General features: G+C 36.6%; 3 protein-coding genes and 1 non-coding gene across 8 annotated transcripts in view; 2 read left to right on the forward strand and 2 right to left on the reverse strand.

Moving 5' to 3' along the window:
• The window catches only part of LOC111458372 (ninja-family protein AFP3-like), a 3,139-nt gene extending 1,746 nt beyond the window's left edge, over positions 1-1,393 (reverse strand). Inside the window, exon 1 of the mRNA XM_023100994.1 lies at positions 228-1,393. Within this exon, the coding sequence (XP_022956762.1) occupies positions 228-987 (760 nt within the window). The 5' untranslated portion in view covers positions 988-1,393. The remainder of the gene's footprint in view (positions 1-227) is intronic.
• Positions 1,394-2,483: 1,090 nt separating this feature from the next.
• Positions 2,484-2,555, reverse strand: TRNAT-CGU. Its single transcript has one exon. It is a non-coding gene; the product is annotated as a tRNA-Thr (tRNA).
• An 85-nt stretch (positions 2,556-2,640) lies between these two features.
• Positions 2,641-7,844, forward strand: LOC111458685 (asparagine synthetase domain-containing protein 1). 4 transcript variants are annotated; one of them, XR_002713169.1, is made up of 14 exons: positions 2,641-2,769; positions 2,906-3,245; positions 3,419-3,612; positions 3,703-3,838; positions 3,954-4,232; positions 4,402-4,499; positions 4,921-5,035; positions 5,225-5,330; positions 5,692-5,785; positions 5,909-6,071; positions 6,438-6,537; positions 6,623-6,739; positions 6,986-7,042; positions 7,309-7,844. XR_002713169.1 is itself a non-coding variant. In XM_023101469.1 (14 exons), the coding sequence occupies exons 1-14, from the start codon at positions 2,671-2,673 to the stop codon at positions 7,420-7,422; spliced, it is 2,043 nt and encodes a 680-aa protein (XP_022957237.1). In that variant the 5' UTR covers positions 2,641-2,670; the 3' UTR covers positions 7,423-7,844. The 4 variants fall into 4 exon arrangements, 3 of the variants coding, with proteins under 3 accessions (XP_022957237.1, XP_022957239.1, XP_022957238.1); XM_023101469.1 differs by having other exon boundaries at positions 5,909-6,102; XM_023101471.1 differs by lacking the exons at positions 6,623-6,739; positions 6,986-7,042; positions 7,309-7,844 and adding an exon at positions 6,295-6,338 and having other exon boundaries at positions 5,909-6,102; positions 6,438-6,530.
• Positions 7,845-8,732: 888 nt separating this feature from the next.
• LOC111458810 (cell division control protein 48 homolog B) overlaps positions 8,733-14,040 on the forward strand; it is a 9,076-nt gene continuing 3,768 nt past the window's right edge. The window contains exons 1-7 of one of the 2 annotated variants that reach the window (XM_023101630.1): positions 8,733-8,983; positions 9,103-9,269; positions 9,373-9,774; positions 9,867-9,911; positions 10,551-10,606; positions 10,803-10,952; positions 13,515-13,622. In XM_023101630.1, coding sequence (XP_022957398.1) covers positions 9,610-9,774; positions 9,867-9,911; positions 10,551-10,606; positions 10,803-10,952; positions 13,515-13,622 — 524 coding nt within the window. In that variant the 5' untranslated portion in view covers positions 8,733-8,983; positions 9,103-9,269; positions 9,373-9,609. The remainder of the gene's footprint in view (positions 8,984-9,102; positions 9,270-9,372; positions 9,775-9,866; positions 9,912-10,550; positions 10,607-10,802; positions 10,953-13,514; positions 13,623-14,040) is intronic. The other variant, XM_023101631.1, reaches the window with a different exon arrangement.

A 14,040-nucleotide genomic window follows, 5' to 3' on the forward strand; every position in this document is an offset into this window, starting at 1 on the left:
AAAAAAAAAAAAAAAAAAAAAAAAAAAAAAAAAAAAAAAAAAAAAAAAAGCAACGGCCAGACAGTTCCAATGCGCCATATATGAGCTTGGGTGCTTTATTTTGCCTATGCCTTTGATTTAAAAGTACCTTTCAGATCATGAATTGCAAGCTAAGAAATGGAGTTCATCATGAACTATGCCAACATTTTCAAACAAATAGTAACATTAGAAGGTGAAGAATGAGCTACCTTGGATGTGTTTGCTGTCCAATTCCGACATCCCCGACGAGCTTCCACCCTGTGATTCGGCGGAGCACTGAGAACCAGGCTGTCCGAGCCCCGGTAAACCTCTGCTGCCGCCGCCACCGCCCGATGTACAACCACCTTTCCCTTTGACAACTTCATCCACAATTCCGCCGATAACAGCCTGTCGAGCACCCGCCGGCCACGTTGTCGACCCGAACGGCGGCGACACTGTTGTCAAAACACCCGAACCAACCCTTTTCTCTCTCAAATTCAATCCAGCAAGGCCTCCAATTTCACGCCTCTCTTCTTCAAAACACCCACCACTCCCCATCCCAATTCCATCCTTATTCCTCTGCTTCTCAAACCTCCTCCTCTTCGCCTCCATTCGCCTCAACGTCTGCAATTCCTTCCTCTTCCTCCACTCCTCTTCCGTCTCTGGCGGAAGAGACGACGTCCGAATAAGCCCCGGGTACGATACCGCCGTTGGAGTCGATGCCTCATCGTCCCTCAAACGCATCGTCCCAGCAATCGACGACGACCGAACAAGCATCTTGGAATTCTTGTCAACCCCAAATCGACCCCCAAGTGAAAGCCCAAGATTCAGCTCAATCTCCTCTGCATCACCCTCTTCATTAAACGCCCCAATTTGGGGCTGATGTGAATTTCTACACAAAAATCTCTGCAACAGATCTGTTGGGTACTTCTCAGTTTGCAGAGGAACCTTCTCCATTCCTCTACTTCCTCCTTCGTTGGCTTCCCCCATGGTTCAATTCAAAACAGAGCGACCCAAAATGTTCATAAACCATCACGATCTTGTTTATTAGCTAAACCCATAAAGAATAAAGAAAGATATGATGAATCAAAACAAAACCCAACACTCAAACTAGCAGGAAAAACACATCAAAATATGATCTCAGATCACATTTCCATATAAAAAATGAGAGAAAGAAGATGAAAAAGCTTTCCATTCCAACAATGATTCCTCAAATAGTTGAAATAAAAATAAAAAAATCTGGAGGGAAATCAAAATATGAACAGTGTTGTAAAAGATCTCCAACAAAGTGGAACAGCAAAGGAAAGAAGGAGAAAAAAAATTAAAGAAAGAGAGCGCAAAAATAATTGACGAGTGAAAGAGAAATTGAAGGAAACAGAGAAGCGGAGAGAGGAAAAAGGAGGAACTTTTTCTCTCCTCCCCCCATGAAAATTTTAATTTTTAATTTTTTTTTTTTTTTTTTAAATGTTGTACCGAAAATACCCTCCAGGGAGAAAAATGCCTGCAGGGGACAAGTGGCATCCTAAGTCGTAGTAGAAGGACACGTGTCCGACCTGACACAAAATTTCTTCATCTTTTTAAAAAACTCCGCTTTCGTCCTTTTGGCGTGCCTACCAACAATTTTTCATTTAAAGACACGTGTCAAAAATATAGCGAATAATCATAAATTCCACGTATAGGTCAAAGCTAAACGTCTTGACTGTTCGACACGTGGGCATATGGATATGGGCGACGAAACGGTGTTTGGTTTTTTTCCTCGGCTCTCTCTATCCTTTTCCACGCGGTCAAATAAAACCCGCTAGAAGTCAACGAGAAATCAAGCGATGGATCGGCGAGGAGATTCGGAAAAACAGGGACCCACGTGAGGCAAGTTGCAAGGTTTTTTTTTTTTTTTTTTTTTTAATTAATATTAAATTGCCAAGTTGGGAGAGTGGGGCCCGCGGGTAATGTTGGGTGAATGGACACGTGTCGAGGTGGGTGAGGTTGGGAAATACTTTAGAGCGTGTCAATAATCAACTTGTTGAATGCGACGGCTCGGCTGTTCCTTGCCAACTTGCTGACACTAAGCATGTCCTTCTGTCGGAAAACAATTAGTTTAATTAATTTTATTTATTTATTATTATTTTTCCTTTTTTTTTTTTTTAAAAAAATTTATTTATTATTATTTTGCCTTTTTTGATTCCTCGAGTTTTCACTATTTTTGTAGTCTTATCATCAGAATAATCTTTCCTTCTTTTATGAGACAGGAAAATCGTGCCAAATATATTTTTTGCTTTATTATAAAGTTTATTTAAATTATAAATTTAACTTCTTTCCATTAAAGTAATTATGAGATAAATTTCACTATTTATTTATTTATTATTTAAATAAAATCACTTTTATAGACATAATTTAAACTAATTAATTTGTTTTGATTTTATATCCTCTCTTAATATTATTATATGAAATTACAATGGACAATTGGTTGTGAAAAGTTATTAAAAAAAAGCTCCCGGCGAGGATCGAACTCGCGACCTTTCGCTTACGAAGCGAACGCACTACCACTATGCTACGGAAGCGTTTGTTGGTAGGCTTTTGTATAAATATTTTATAAAGAGTTAAATTTATGGTTTCTACTTTTATTTTCCTTAGAACTGCGACAGAACCCGCCCTCGCTGTGCGGGGGCGGCGGCAATGTGTGGAATCGCTTTGGTCGTTTCTGGCTGTCGCCTTGATTTATCGTCTCTACATGTAGACGCCAGAGCTCCGTCTCCTCATCCAGTGCACGAGCATGTATGTATTCTTGGTCTCGCTGTTTTCTTCTCATTCGTTATTATTTGGATATCTTGCTGTGGCGCGAATTCAAATTTGGCTCTTAACACTTTCTTTGTGATTCTGGATTGATTTTAGTTGCGTTTTCTTGCTCCAGCTCGAGTTTTCGATAGATGATCTTAAAGCGGCATTGCGGAGAAGGGGCCCCGATAGCTTAGGCGAAGTGAAGGTTTTTATTTCCTCAATATGTTCCAATCCTGGTGAAGAGCAGCAGTTTGAGTGTTTCGTTGAGAGGGTTGATTGTGGAGTTGCATTTCAGAATCAAAATGATCAACACGAGATGGCAAATGGAAGGATTCTCCAATCACATGCCAGTTGTAGTAGTCCCATCTCTGGTGCGCAGTTTTGTTTTCTGGGCGCTACATTACAGCTTAGAGGGCTTAACCCTATTGTTCAGCCACTGATGGATGCTTCCCGCAATGTTCTTGTTTACAATGGTAAACTAAATGCAGAAATTTATATACTCAAGTTTGAAATTTGGCGTTCTTCTTATTTGTTCATTACATTAAATGTACTTTTTGAATTTAGCATAATCTTGATCATTAATTATGTTCAAACTAAATATAAGGAACTATATTAAATTTCTTCCATTTCATTTTCTTTTCAAAAGGTGAAATATTTGGAGGAATACACGTTGAGTATCATCAAAATGATGCTGAAGCTCTTATGCAAGCTCTTGGGAATTGTTGCGCAAGTAATGTTAGTTTAGATACGAACACATGTGTAGGGGAATGTAAGAGAGAAAGCACTATTGTAGACGTTCTTTCAAACATTCAAGGGCCATGGGCAATTATCTACTTCGCGGTAAGTTTCCATGTTATGTTTGTTGGCCCTGCGCGCCATGTAGCCTTTTGTTTCTTGTTATTAACCTTTAACAAAATTTATCATATTTAGGATAGTGCAAAAACTTTGTGGTTTGGTAGGGATGCCTTTGGTAGGCGAAGTCTTCTTGTTCACTGGCCAACCGTGGAGGATTCTCGGTTTCTTTTGTCTTCTGTATCACCAGCTTCCTCCATGTTTCACGACTCTGGTATACTGAGCTTTTAATACTTCACGGATCTTCTGTTGGTGTTTTGTTATCAGTTTATTGTCTATTAACAATTACTTCTTGTGCTTGTGATATTATACTAAGTCGCTAACTGCAGGACATGACAATGATAATGGTACTTGTGAAGTGAGCTTCTGGGAAGAACTTCCATGTGGGATTTACAGCATCTCTTTTGATGCTCGGAGCACGGACGGTTGCCTGGTTGGTGAAGTCAAAAGGCATGAATGGACCAATGAGTCACTGAAAGAACTTATCGAGTGGAAGAGAACTTGTATTGTACCTAAACCCGGAGACATCTCCTCTTCATATCACGAGGATCTTTTGTCACAGCATGAAAGTAATTCAGCATGTTTGCATAACTTGCAATCAGTATCAGGTATCTATTATTCCTCTTCATTGTGGTGCCAAAACTTAGATACCAAAGTTCCAGTTCTTATGGTAGTTTGTGTGCTGCCACTTCCACCTTGTCAATGAAAAATATGTCTGGTTTTGATGAAGAATTTGATTTCTTGACGATGGTTGATGTTGCTTTTGTTGAATAATAGAGGGTATCCAAGCTCCTGTTTCAACACCTGCGGAGATTCTGCTGGATGCTCTACGGAAGTCTCTTATCAGGCGTACTTCACTTTATACAATTTTCCAGGTTTATTTTTGAGGCTTTTCTATTGGTACTGAGTTAGTACTTCTGATGACGTGCTTACTTTGAACTATTTCGTTTTACCATAAATTTTTGCATGATGCACAAACATGGGTTTGCAGCTCGTTCTTTTTTTCCTTCAAAGGAAAAAAAAGCACTTGAAATTCTAATTTTTTTTTTAATTGAAGACTTTGGTAATAATATGATTTAATTTACCATTGGAATTGTTTTCTTTTTCTCTTCTATTTAGTCGTGGAAATCATCATAAGTTAAGAGGCTATGCATGTATTTCTTAGTTCAGAACAAGTTAAATGTTAATGCATAGGGTACAACAAGTTAATTGTGAATGCATAGGGAACAAGTTAATTGTGAATGAGTAAGTTAAGAGGCTGATAATGAATGCTATGATTTAATTGTGAATGCATAGGGTACAACATCTGCTTCCAGAAAAGCAGAACTTGGTCCTGTGGCCATTCTTTTTTCCGGTGGATTGGATTCTATGATACTAGCAGCATTACTGGACGAGTGCCTTGATGCCTGTTGTAAGTGTTTGTTAATTCTCCTAAACATCAATTTTCAATCTCTAGGCGTTCAGGATTGATATTGAATAGTGATGTCGATCTTATTCTATTATTACACTTGATGTGTAGGGCTGAGATATTCAATCAAGTGATGTTACTTTAATTTCCTAGTTCCAGTTAACTGATCAATTGGTCTCATCTTGTGTACAGATGAGATAGATCTTCTTAATGTCAGCTTTGATGGATGTTCTGCACCTGATCGAATCTCAGCAAAGGCTGGAGTTCAGGAACTGACAAGAATTGCCCCTCTAAGAAGGCATGACCATTTAGCCCTATTTTGAGTTTTGCATTGACCGTTTTGGTGGTTAATTCTTTTATGCCGAACATGTGAATATTTTTAGTTCGTTTTAGCATAAAGAACAAAATAAGAATCGGGAAACAAAAATTAAAATAGCATACATTAAGCTCGACCGTTGTAGTTTAGCTAAGTTTCGTCAGGTGATGTCATGAAGTAAGAATCAAAACAAAAATAAAATGTGTAGGATGCATATATATGTTATATATTTTGTGATAGGTCTGTTTTATCATCTTTGGGAGAAGATAGTAGAAACTAGATTGTTATTTCATTGTCATATTCTTTGGTTACTGTGCTGGCGGTCTGATATTTAAATTTTTAGGTGGAAGCTGGTTGAGATTGATGCTGATTTGTCAAATTTAACCTCTGAAACCAAGCATGTCATGTCTCTAATAAATCCTGCAAATACATACATGGTACCCTACTTTTGTTGTGGATAATATAGTTTAGTGTTTAAGTAGACAACTTCAAAGGGTTTTGAACTGCCAGTGGGATGTCATTGACTGTCCTGTTTTGTGTTAAATTTTATTTAATTGCAGGACCTGAATATTGGAATAGCTTTGTGGCTGGCCTCTGGTGGTGATGGTTGGATTTATGAATCAATCGACAAGGATGATAAGTTTCATCGACGTGTAAAATATAAGTCTCAGGCCAAGATTCTCCTTGTTGGTTCTGGTGCCGATGAGCAATGTGCTGGTTATGGTAGGCATCGAACAAAATATAGACAAGGGGGGTAAGACAGTAGGAGTGAACTGTTGACATCATTTCATACATAATATTTTCTGCTTCTAAAATTTCAAGAACATAACCATTGGATGTTCATTGCATAACCTTTATTACTTTTACCATTTTTTCTCTTCATATTGAAAAGAAAAACTTGTATATTAGGGAGGGTGTCTACTCACCATAGAAGATATTCCTGTAGGTATGCTAGTGCATAAAGTTAAAGGACACGGACATTAGTAAAAGGTTTTTTCTTTTTTGGTTCACATCTGTAAAAGCTCAATTTGGTAAATGCGGGACGAAAAAAATCTTCCTAATTTTAGTGTCATGCAATGTTCCCTTCAGCTGGCATCTTTTAAATGAGGAAATGAAGTTGGATATTCAGAGAATCTGGAAGAGAAATCTTGGGAGAGATGACAGATGTATTGCAGATAATGGGAAGGAGGTATTTCCTAGAGATCGTATACCGAAACGTTACTATGTTTTCTTGTCTTTTTCTCATTTAATCAAGTTTTCACTCCTTTTCATAGGCTAGATTTCCCTTTCTGGATGAAGACGTTATACATACATTGCTAGCATTTCCTCTATGGGAGGTTACCAACCTCGAGAAACCTGCTGGAACCGGTGATAAGAAGATACTTAGGGAGGTTTGTGCTACTTTTCCCTCGATTAAATTTATTTCTCCTATGATATTTTTCCGCTTTGCAAATATTGTACTGTCGAAAAGAGTTTAGTGCTCATCGAATAGGGCCGTTGAAGGAATTAGATTAACAATGAAAGGGCAGGTCAGATAAGCAACTGACATTCTGTCGCCTTAGAATGAAAGTTTAGTTGCTCGACACAGATTTACCTAAATAGTGACGTATCTAGCATTGCTCGTTATCTTTTTGAAGGTTGCGAAATTGCTCGGTCTGCACGAAGCAGGAGCTCTACCTAAAAGAGCAATACAGGTATGCATCTTCCCTTTAGTCACACTGCCAACTTCGATTAAGAATGACAAATATCTGATTAACTGGTTGGTCTGCAAGTGGAAACCGTGTGACACAATTAGTATATCGAAAGGAGACTCGATATAACTCGATTTTGTGTAGTTTAACTTGAAGCCAAGGGATGTTATATCATACAAGATGAATTCTACTGTGATGGATCCATCTAAAATATATCTTGTTCTTTCTTTATGTGCTTCCATAATCCTAACGCACAGTTGATCATCTAGTTTGGCTCAAGGATTGCGAGGGAATCAAACCGCAAGAACTTTGGAAGCAACCGGGCTGCTAATCAGGCCTCAGCAGGAAGTGTGAAGTTCAACAAGCATTCTGTTCTTCAGTGATGCCCTACCTAGACTCATCCTCTGGCTCAAGGCAGTAGAATACGAGCAGCTGAGCTTTATCTATACGGGATAAGTTGAGGAGAACCCAGACTCGTTATTCTGGTCAGAGCTAAAAGGGAAGAAATGGGCAGTTGCCCTGTTTTCTCTAATTTGCTATCTCAATTAGAAAGTTAAAATGGAAGAGTTTGCTGAAATTTTTGGCTTCACACTTTGAAGTAACACCTCTTTAATACACAGTATATTTGTGGTTATAATTGCATCTAAGCTATATCCCAAATATTGTTTGGATTTTGAGTAGAATTAAGCTGCTGTTTTAGATTGATGTAGTCATTTTTTACTGAGTTGAATGTTTACTGTAGAAGATGAACAGATATATCTTATGGAAGAAGGGATGGATAAATGCTTGTGGTTTATTGTGATGATAAGTGCACTTTTTGTTCATTTCATTGGAGAAATATGGAAAACCCTCTATTTCTCTCCTCGTTTTTTCGTTTTTTAGTTGGTGCGATTTTAATGTAATGTAACAATTCAAGCCCAGATATTCTTTCTCTTTAGATTTTTCTTTTCGAGTTTTCTCTCAAAGTTTTAAAATATTTGTTAGAAAGAGGTTTTTACACGCTTTTAAAGAATGTTTTGTTTCCCTCTCCAATCGATGTGAGATTTCACAATCCACCCCTTTATGAGTCCAGCGTCCTTGTTAGCACATCTCTCGGTGTCTAGCTCTAATGCCACATGTAAATGTGTGGAAGCATCTTTCTAGTAGATACGTTTTAAAATAGTGAGGGAAAGCCTAAAGAGGACAATATCTGCTAGCGGTGGATTTTGACTGTGACATTTAATGGGTCCGAAGAACCTTCAAATATGCATATGGAATAGGAGTTTAGCCCTTTTATCTCTTCATAGTATGAAAATTTTAATTATCATTGTTTTTCATAATTATGTACATTGTCTTTATATTTACAAATATATTTAAGACAATAATTAAATAAGAAATCATCTTTATATTAATAAATTTTTACCCTTTACAAATGATAAGAGAGGTTATTAAATATTTATATAAACTAAAAAAACTTAAATTTTTTTGTTTTTTTTTTCAATTTTCATTAGATTAATATTAAAATTTATACATTTCTTAAATCTATAAATTTATCAGACAACATTAAAATTGGACATAAAAATTAAATTTACATTCAACATTGTAATTAAATTTTAAAAAAATTCAAATTTGAAGAAGATTTAACTTCAAAATTTTGTTTTTAAAATTAGATACCAAAATAGTGCTCTTCAAATTTAAGAAAAAGAATAAAACAAGACCCTAAATCCCACTCTCCTTCCTACCCTTCCTTCTCCCTCCCTCCCATTGCCGGCCGCCGGCCACACTGCAAATCTGCACCATTTTGTTTTCCCCTTTTCCTTCTTCTCCATATCTCCCTCTCTTCTACAACCTGAACCCTCGCCGGCACGCCCTCCTAAGCCCGTTTCTTCCTTCTCTCCCTATCTCCCTCTCTGCTGCGACCGCGCCGGTACGCCTGCCCACAGCATTCTCCTGCTCGTCGCTAAGGTGCACATTCTGTCTTCCGCAGCTCCTTCTCCCTCTTTTACGTCTTATTCTTCTTCTTCTTCTTCTTCTTACTATTATTTTTCATTTTCGGAAACTTTTTTCTTCGTTTTGCTCCCCAGCAGCTGGGCCCTGTTGGCGGGAACTTCAGCTGGCAGCTAGCCGTCGAACCTTATACAGCACCCCGGGCGGAAGCAACTCTCTCAATATTAAATTCCTTCTGCTCACTCTCACCATCTTTCCTTAACATTGCAGCACATCCGCCCTCTCTTCCTTCCAACATCTGAAGGTACTCTAATTCTTTTACCTCCTGAATCTTATCTGTTTGGTTAACATGAAATTTAGATAGTTTGGTAGATTATTACTTGCATATAATCCACTTGCTTCCGTAGAAAAACAGAAGGAATACAGAAGCGCGCAGCAGTGCTGGCTCTGTGTGAAGGAAATTTTCGGCAGCATGTGGAACTGGAGGAACGGCAATGGAATGAAGAAACGGAAAATGATCGCGCTGGAATAGAATCCAGTTTAAACGTGTAGTTGGCTGTTTTGCTCTCTTCGTTCTGGTTCTGAGAAGAATTTCACTTCCGAGTTCGAATACGGATTTAGAGATCAATTCTTAGTGCTTTTACATGGAGGATCAGAGCTGTAGGAGTGGTAATCGTGGTAGTGGTAGCGAACACCAGTGGAGAGCTGAGGAAGCGATTGCTGGAAACTCCGATGCCCTTAAAGCACTGAGGGAACTGATCATTTTCCCACTACTATTCTCCCAGGAAGCTCAAAAAATCGGTCTAAGAGTAAGACAATTTCTTTCTATGTCTTTCATTATTTCTTCATTATCTCGATTTCTGGTTAGTTTAATCGTACATATTACAATGATGCTTAACAGTGGCCTCGAGGATTGCTTCTATACGGACCCCCTGGCACTGGCAAGGTAACATTCAATCTAAACTTGCTGTACGCTGTTTTGTTATGCAACTATCATGTTTGGTTCTGAAAATTAATTGGATATTCTCTCCTCAATAACATTTGGAACTTTCTACAATTCGAGGTTCATATCCCATAACCCCAAATAATCTTCACGTCTATTAGCATTTTGGTTTGAAAATTTTGAATCCATTTTGTAAAACTTTCCCTTGGTGACTGGTTTATGTGTAAAGCTATTCCAAGTTCCTTGTCATATTGTATATAAATGTTACTTTCTTTATTGAACTTTGACGGGAACTGAAAATGTTTAGAGAATAGGTTTTCAATTGCATATCAGCTTATTTCAGCCTGTTAAAGCTACCAGAGCAACAAAATGACGTTTTTCTTTCTTTATTCTGGTTCTATGATACCGAACTATTAGCTCCCTGTTTTCCATCCAAGAGACGTCTGGACTCGGCTGTAGGCCAAATATTAGTTTTGGATTCTGTTCCAGATATATTCCTTTTATAGTAGTTGAAAGTGAGGCGGTTCTTTTAAATTTTATTTATTCTTATTATTGTTATGTAAACATCCCATGTGTTTTCAAAGTGTTCATTTTTTATACATAAGTTTTAAGCTTGAGAAACAAACTTTTCTTCATTGTCAGACGAGCTTAGTACGTGCAATTGTTCAAGAATGCGGTGCTCATTTAACCACGATCAGGTTCTGCTGCTTTTTAGCTTTATTAATTTGTAGGATAGGGAAGCATCAAAGTAATCGAAGGAAAATCAAATTGATGATTATTAAATGGTTTTTTTTAATTATTAAATTTGTTAAATTCTGGCATTACAGATTTGCAGTATCTTTCCCCCTAAATTTTTTTTGGTCACCGCGGTATCATTTTCAATGCATTATGCAGTCCCCATTCAGTTCACAGAGCACATGCTGGAGAAAGCGAAAAAGTTCTGCGCGAGGCTTTCTCCGAGGCATCATCTCATGCAATATCAGGGAAGCCATCAGTTATCTTTATAGATGAAATTGATGCACTGTGTCCACGTCGGGATTCTAGGTAATGAAAACTGATACGTTATTGTAACTGTGAAACAAAGTTATGCTTTCTCTTAGTAGAATAAAACCTAGGCTAAATTATAAGAATACCCCTGAATTTTTCCCTTTGTTTAAAAAGTACTCTTGTTCTTTCAAAAGTTGCAATGACCTTCTGTAAATGTTTCAAAACTACCATGAGGGTAGAAGTCTATTAGATTATTGGAAAAAAATTAGGACTAGAACACTGTCACCCTATTCCATGTCACCACCACACCTTCTCCAAGCCTAAATTTCTATTCAAAATCATAACGGATTTCTACTTAGTATTAAAACATTTATGAAAAGTAAAGGTAATGTTACAACTTTTGAAATAATAGGGGTATTTTTGAAACAAGGGGCAAAGTTTAGGGGTACTTTTTGTAATTTAGCCTGAATTCTATAAGCAGTTTTGTTGTTGCTATCTGTTCTTGAAGAAAAGATAAGTAAGGATAATTTAGGGACTGGTGTGCATAAATAGAAGTTGAGTGTAAGTGACAATGAAACCATTCGGATGTAAGTTGCTTGAAAGCATTACTTTTGTAGGTGTATATCTCATCCTTTGAATTCTGAAACTCTTATATATCTATATATATATTGAGATAAGAAACTATGATGTGGAATAAGCTGTCTTCATTCCACGGATGATTTAGATTTAGGAAGGTTTTATGGTGTCTTAATTATTTCATTCCACGGATGATTTAGATTTAGGAAGGTTTTATGGTGTCTTAATTATTTCATTCCACGGATGATTTAGATTTAGGAAGGTTTTATGGTGTCTTAATTATTTCATGGATTATTTAGATTTTAAAAGGTTTTATTGTATTTTTTAAGTTTTAGATAATTGTCTTTAAATTATAAGTTACATTTAGTTAGTTAGTGACCATTATGGTATTGATGGCCATGAAAGTTACAACCTTTCAATTAACCATACTTTATTATAAGGTTTATTTTCAAGGCTATAAATGACATTCATGTTATTGCTTTAGCATCACATCTTGGAATTAAAAAGAATAGTTTCTATTTTAGCTTTGTTGAGAGCTAAACTTTTACTTTGCAAATTCTTGTGTTTAGAGTCATTCAGGTGGTATTGATCAAACTCTAGTGGCGTGATTCGAATCACGAGTTTAGAAACAAGTTCTTTTTCTCTTGATCTTGATCATTAAGGTAATCCGTTCCAAAACTTTCTCTTGGGTTGATTCCACATCATTTGATAAGGAATCAACCTGAAGGAAAACTCTGATACCAAATGATAAGGAATCAACCCAAGGGAAAACTCTAATATGAAATCAACCTAAGGAAAAATTTTGGAATGGATCACATTAATGATCAATATCAAAAGTAAAGAAAACTCGTTTCTAAACTCATGATTCGAATCACTTCACAAGAGATTTGGTCAATACCACTTGAATGACTCTAGCATGCAAGTTCTAAACACAAGAATTTGTAAAGTAAAAGCTTAGCTCTCAACAAAGCTAAAATAGAAACTCTATTTTTCTCAATTCCAAAATGTGATGCTGAAGCAATAACAGGAATGACTATTTATAACCTTATAATAACCTATGGTTAATTGAAAAGTTGTAACTTTCATTGTAACATATAATTTAAAAACAGTTCTCTAAGACTTAAAAAATACAATAAAACCTTCTTAAATCTAAATCATTCATGGCATGATTAAGACATCTTATTTCATATAAACAAAATTTCAAAGAAAAGGAGCGGGGGTTAGAAGCATTCTCATTAGACTGTACCCAGATTCACCAAAAGCCTCTCCAATTGGTACCTATAATAGAAATTGAGTAATTACAGTGTAGAATAAGAAAGCAAATTGCTGGAAGAACCCAAAACATTACGAGGTCCAATAAATGCATCCTAGAGTCCTCAAGTATCATGAACGTGTCTTCCTTTTCTTTCCTACCTCAGCTCCCAAAACTAAGCAAATTGCATTCCTCCAAAGTACTTTGTCTTACTTCTTGAATGAGCATCCATCTAAATACATGACTAAAGGTGCTTCCACACCATCAAGAACTGCGATATGTAAGTTGAGGAGGTCAAAAGTTTTTTCCATTGCTTTAGAGTGAAAGAGCAACGTGGGATGATGTGATATGTTGATCCTCTAATTCTCTTGGACGATGAACATCAATAGGGGATAAGGACCTGTTGAACATCCTTCTTTTAAAACACCATAAGCTGCACCGCATCCAAGACAAAGAGACCAAAGGAACGTTTATTCTTTAATGGAGCTTAGTTTTTCTTTCTTCTTTTTCCCCTCCTCCTAGTTTGTACTATAGAATGAGTTCCAACGGTAACTTTTACCTAGTTTGTACTATAGAATGAGTTCCAACGGTAACTTTTACCTAGTTTGTAGGATGCCTTATCTTCTCGACTATCATGCTATACATAGATTATCAATTTATTTTCTTTTATCTTTTATGCGAAAACGGTTTCAAGAGTGGATAATATAAAAGCCATTATCGTTTACTATCTACACATCGAGTAGGGGGAAGTGCTTGTTGATTACTTTTTTCTGTTATGTTCAATTTGTCAGGAGAGAGCAAAATGTTCGTATAACCACTCAACTTTCTATTCTGATGGACTCCAATAAGCAATCAGCATCTGGTAGACCACAAGTCGTTGTTGTTGCATCAACTAACAGGTTATCTTCCATTGTTTAACTAGAAAATTCTATAATTGTTAAAATAGTCTTAACTTCAAGTTCTCGTAGTTGCACCAACTATCAGGTTATCTTCTATTGTTTAACTAGAAAATCTATAATTGTTGAAATAGTCTTGGCTTAAATTTTTGTTCCCTATTATATTTTCTTTTTAAATTTTAAGAACTTGTACACGTATCATTGGAGTTTGCAATACTTAGACATATGAGGTGCTATACATTCCTGAAAGCCTAGAATAATTAATTCATTGAAGCTATTGTATTTATTTTTCTGACCTTTGCACTGGTGAGAGCAAGATTTTTATTATATAGATTGAAATATGCACAAAAAATCCTGGGTGTTTTTTCTTTGTCTTGTACGCTGTAAAGCTGTCGAGCTAATATATTTAGGCTTTCTCTCT

Source organism: Cucurbita moschata, unplaced genomic scaffold (assembly GCF_002738365.1).
Source record: "Cucurbita moschata cultivar Rifu unplaced genomic scaffold, Cmos_1.0 Cmo_Scf00021, whole genome shotgun sequence".
Classification (NCBI taxonomy): Eukaryota; Viridiplantae; Streptophyta; class Magnoliopsida; order Cucurbitales; family Cucurbitaceae; genus Cucurbita; species Cucurbita moschata.

Coding starts and splice junctions, on each gene's coding strand:
- LOC111458685 (XM_023101469.1), top strand. CDS start 2,671: ATGTGTGGAATCGCTTTGGTCGTTTCTGGCTGTCGCCTTGATTTATCG. Junction 2,770..2,905: donor CTCATCCAGTGCACGAGCAT/GTATGTATTCTT, acceptor TTCTTGCTCCAG/CTCGAGTTTTCGATAGATGA. Junction 5,786..5,908: donor ATCCTGCAAATACATACATG/GTACCCTACTTT, acceptor ATTTAATTGCAG/GACCTGAATATTGGAATAGC.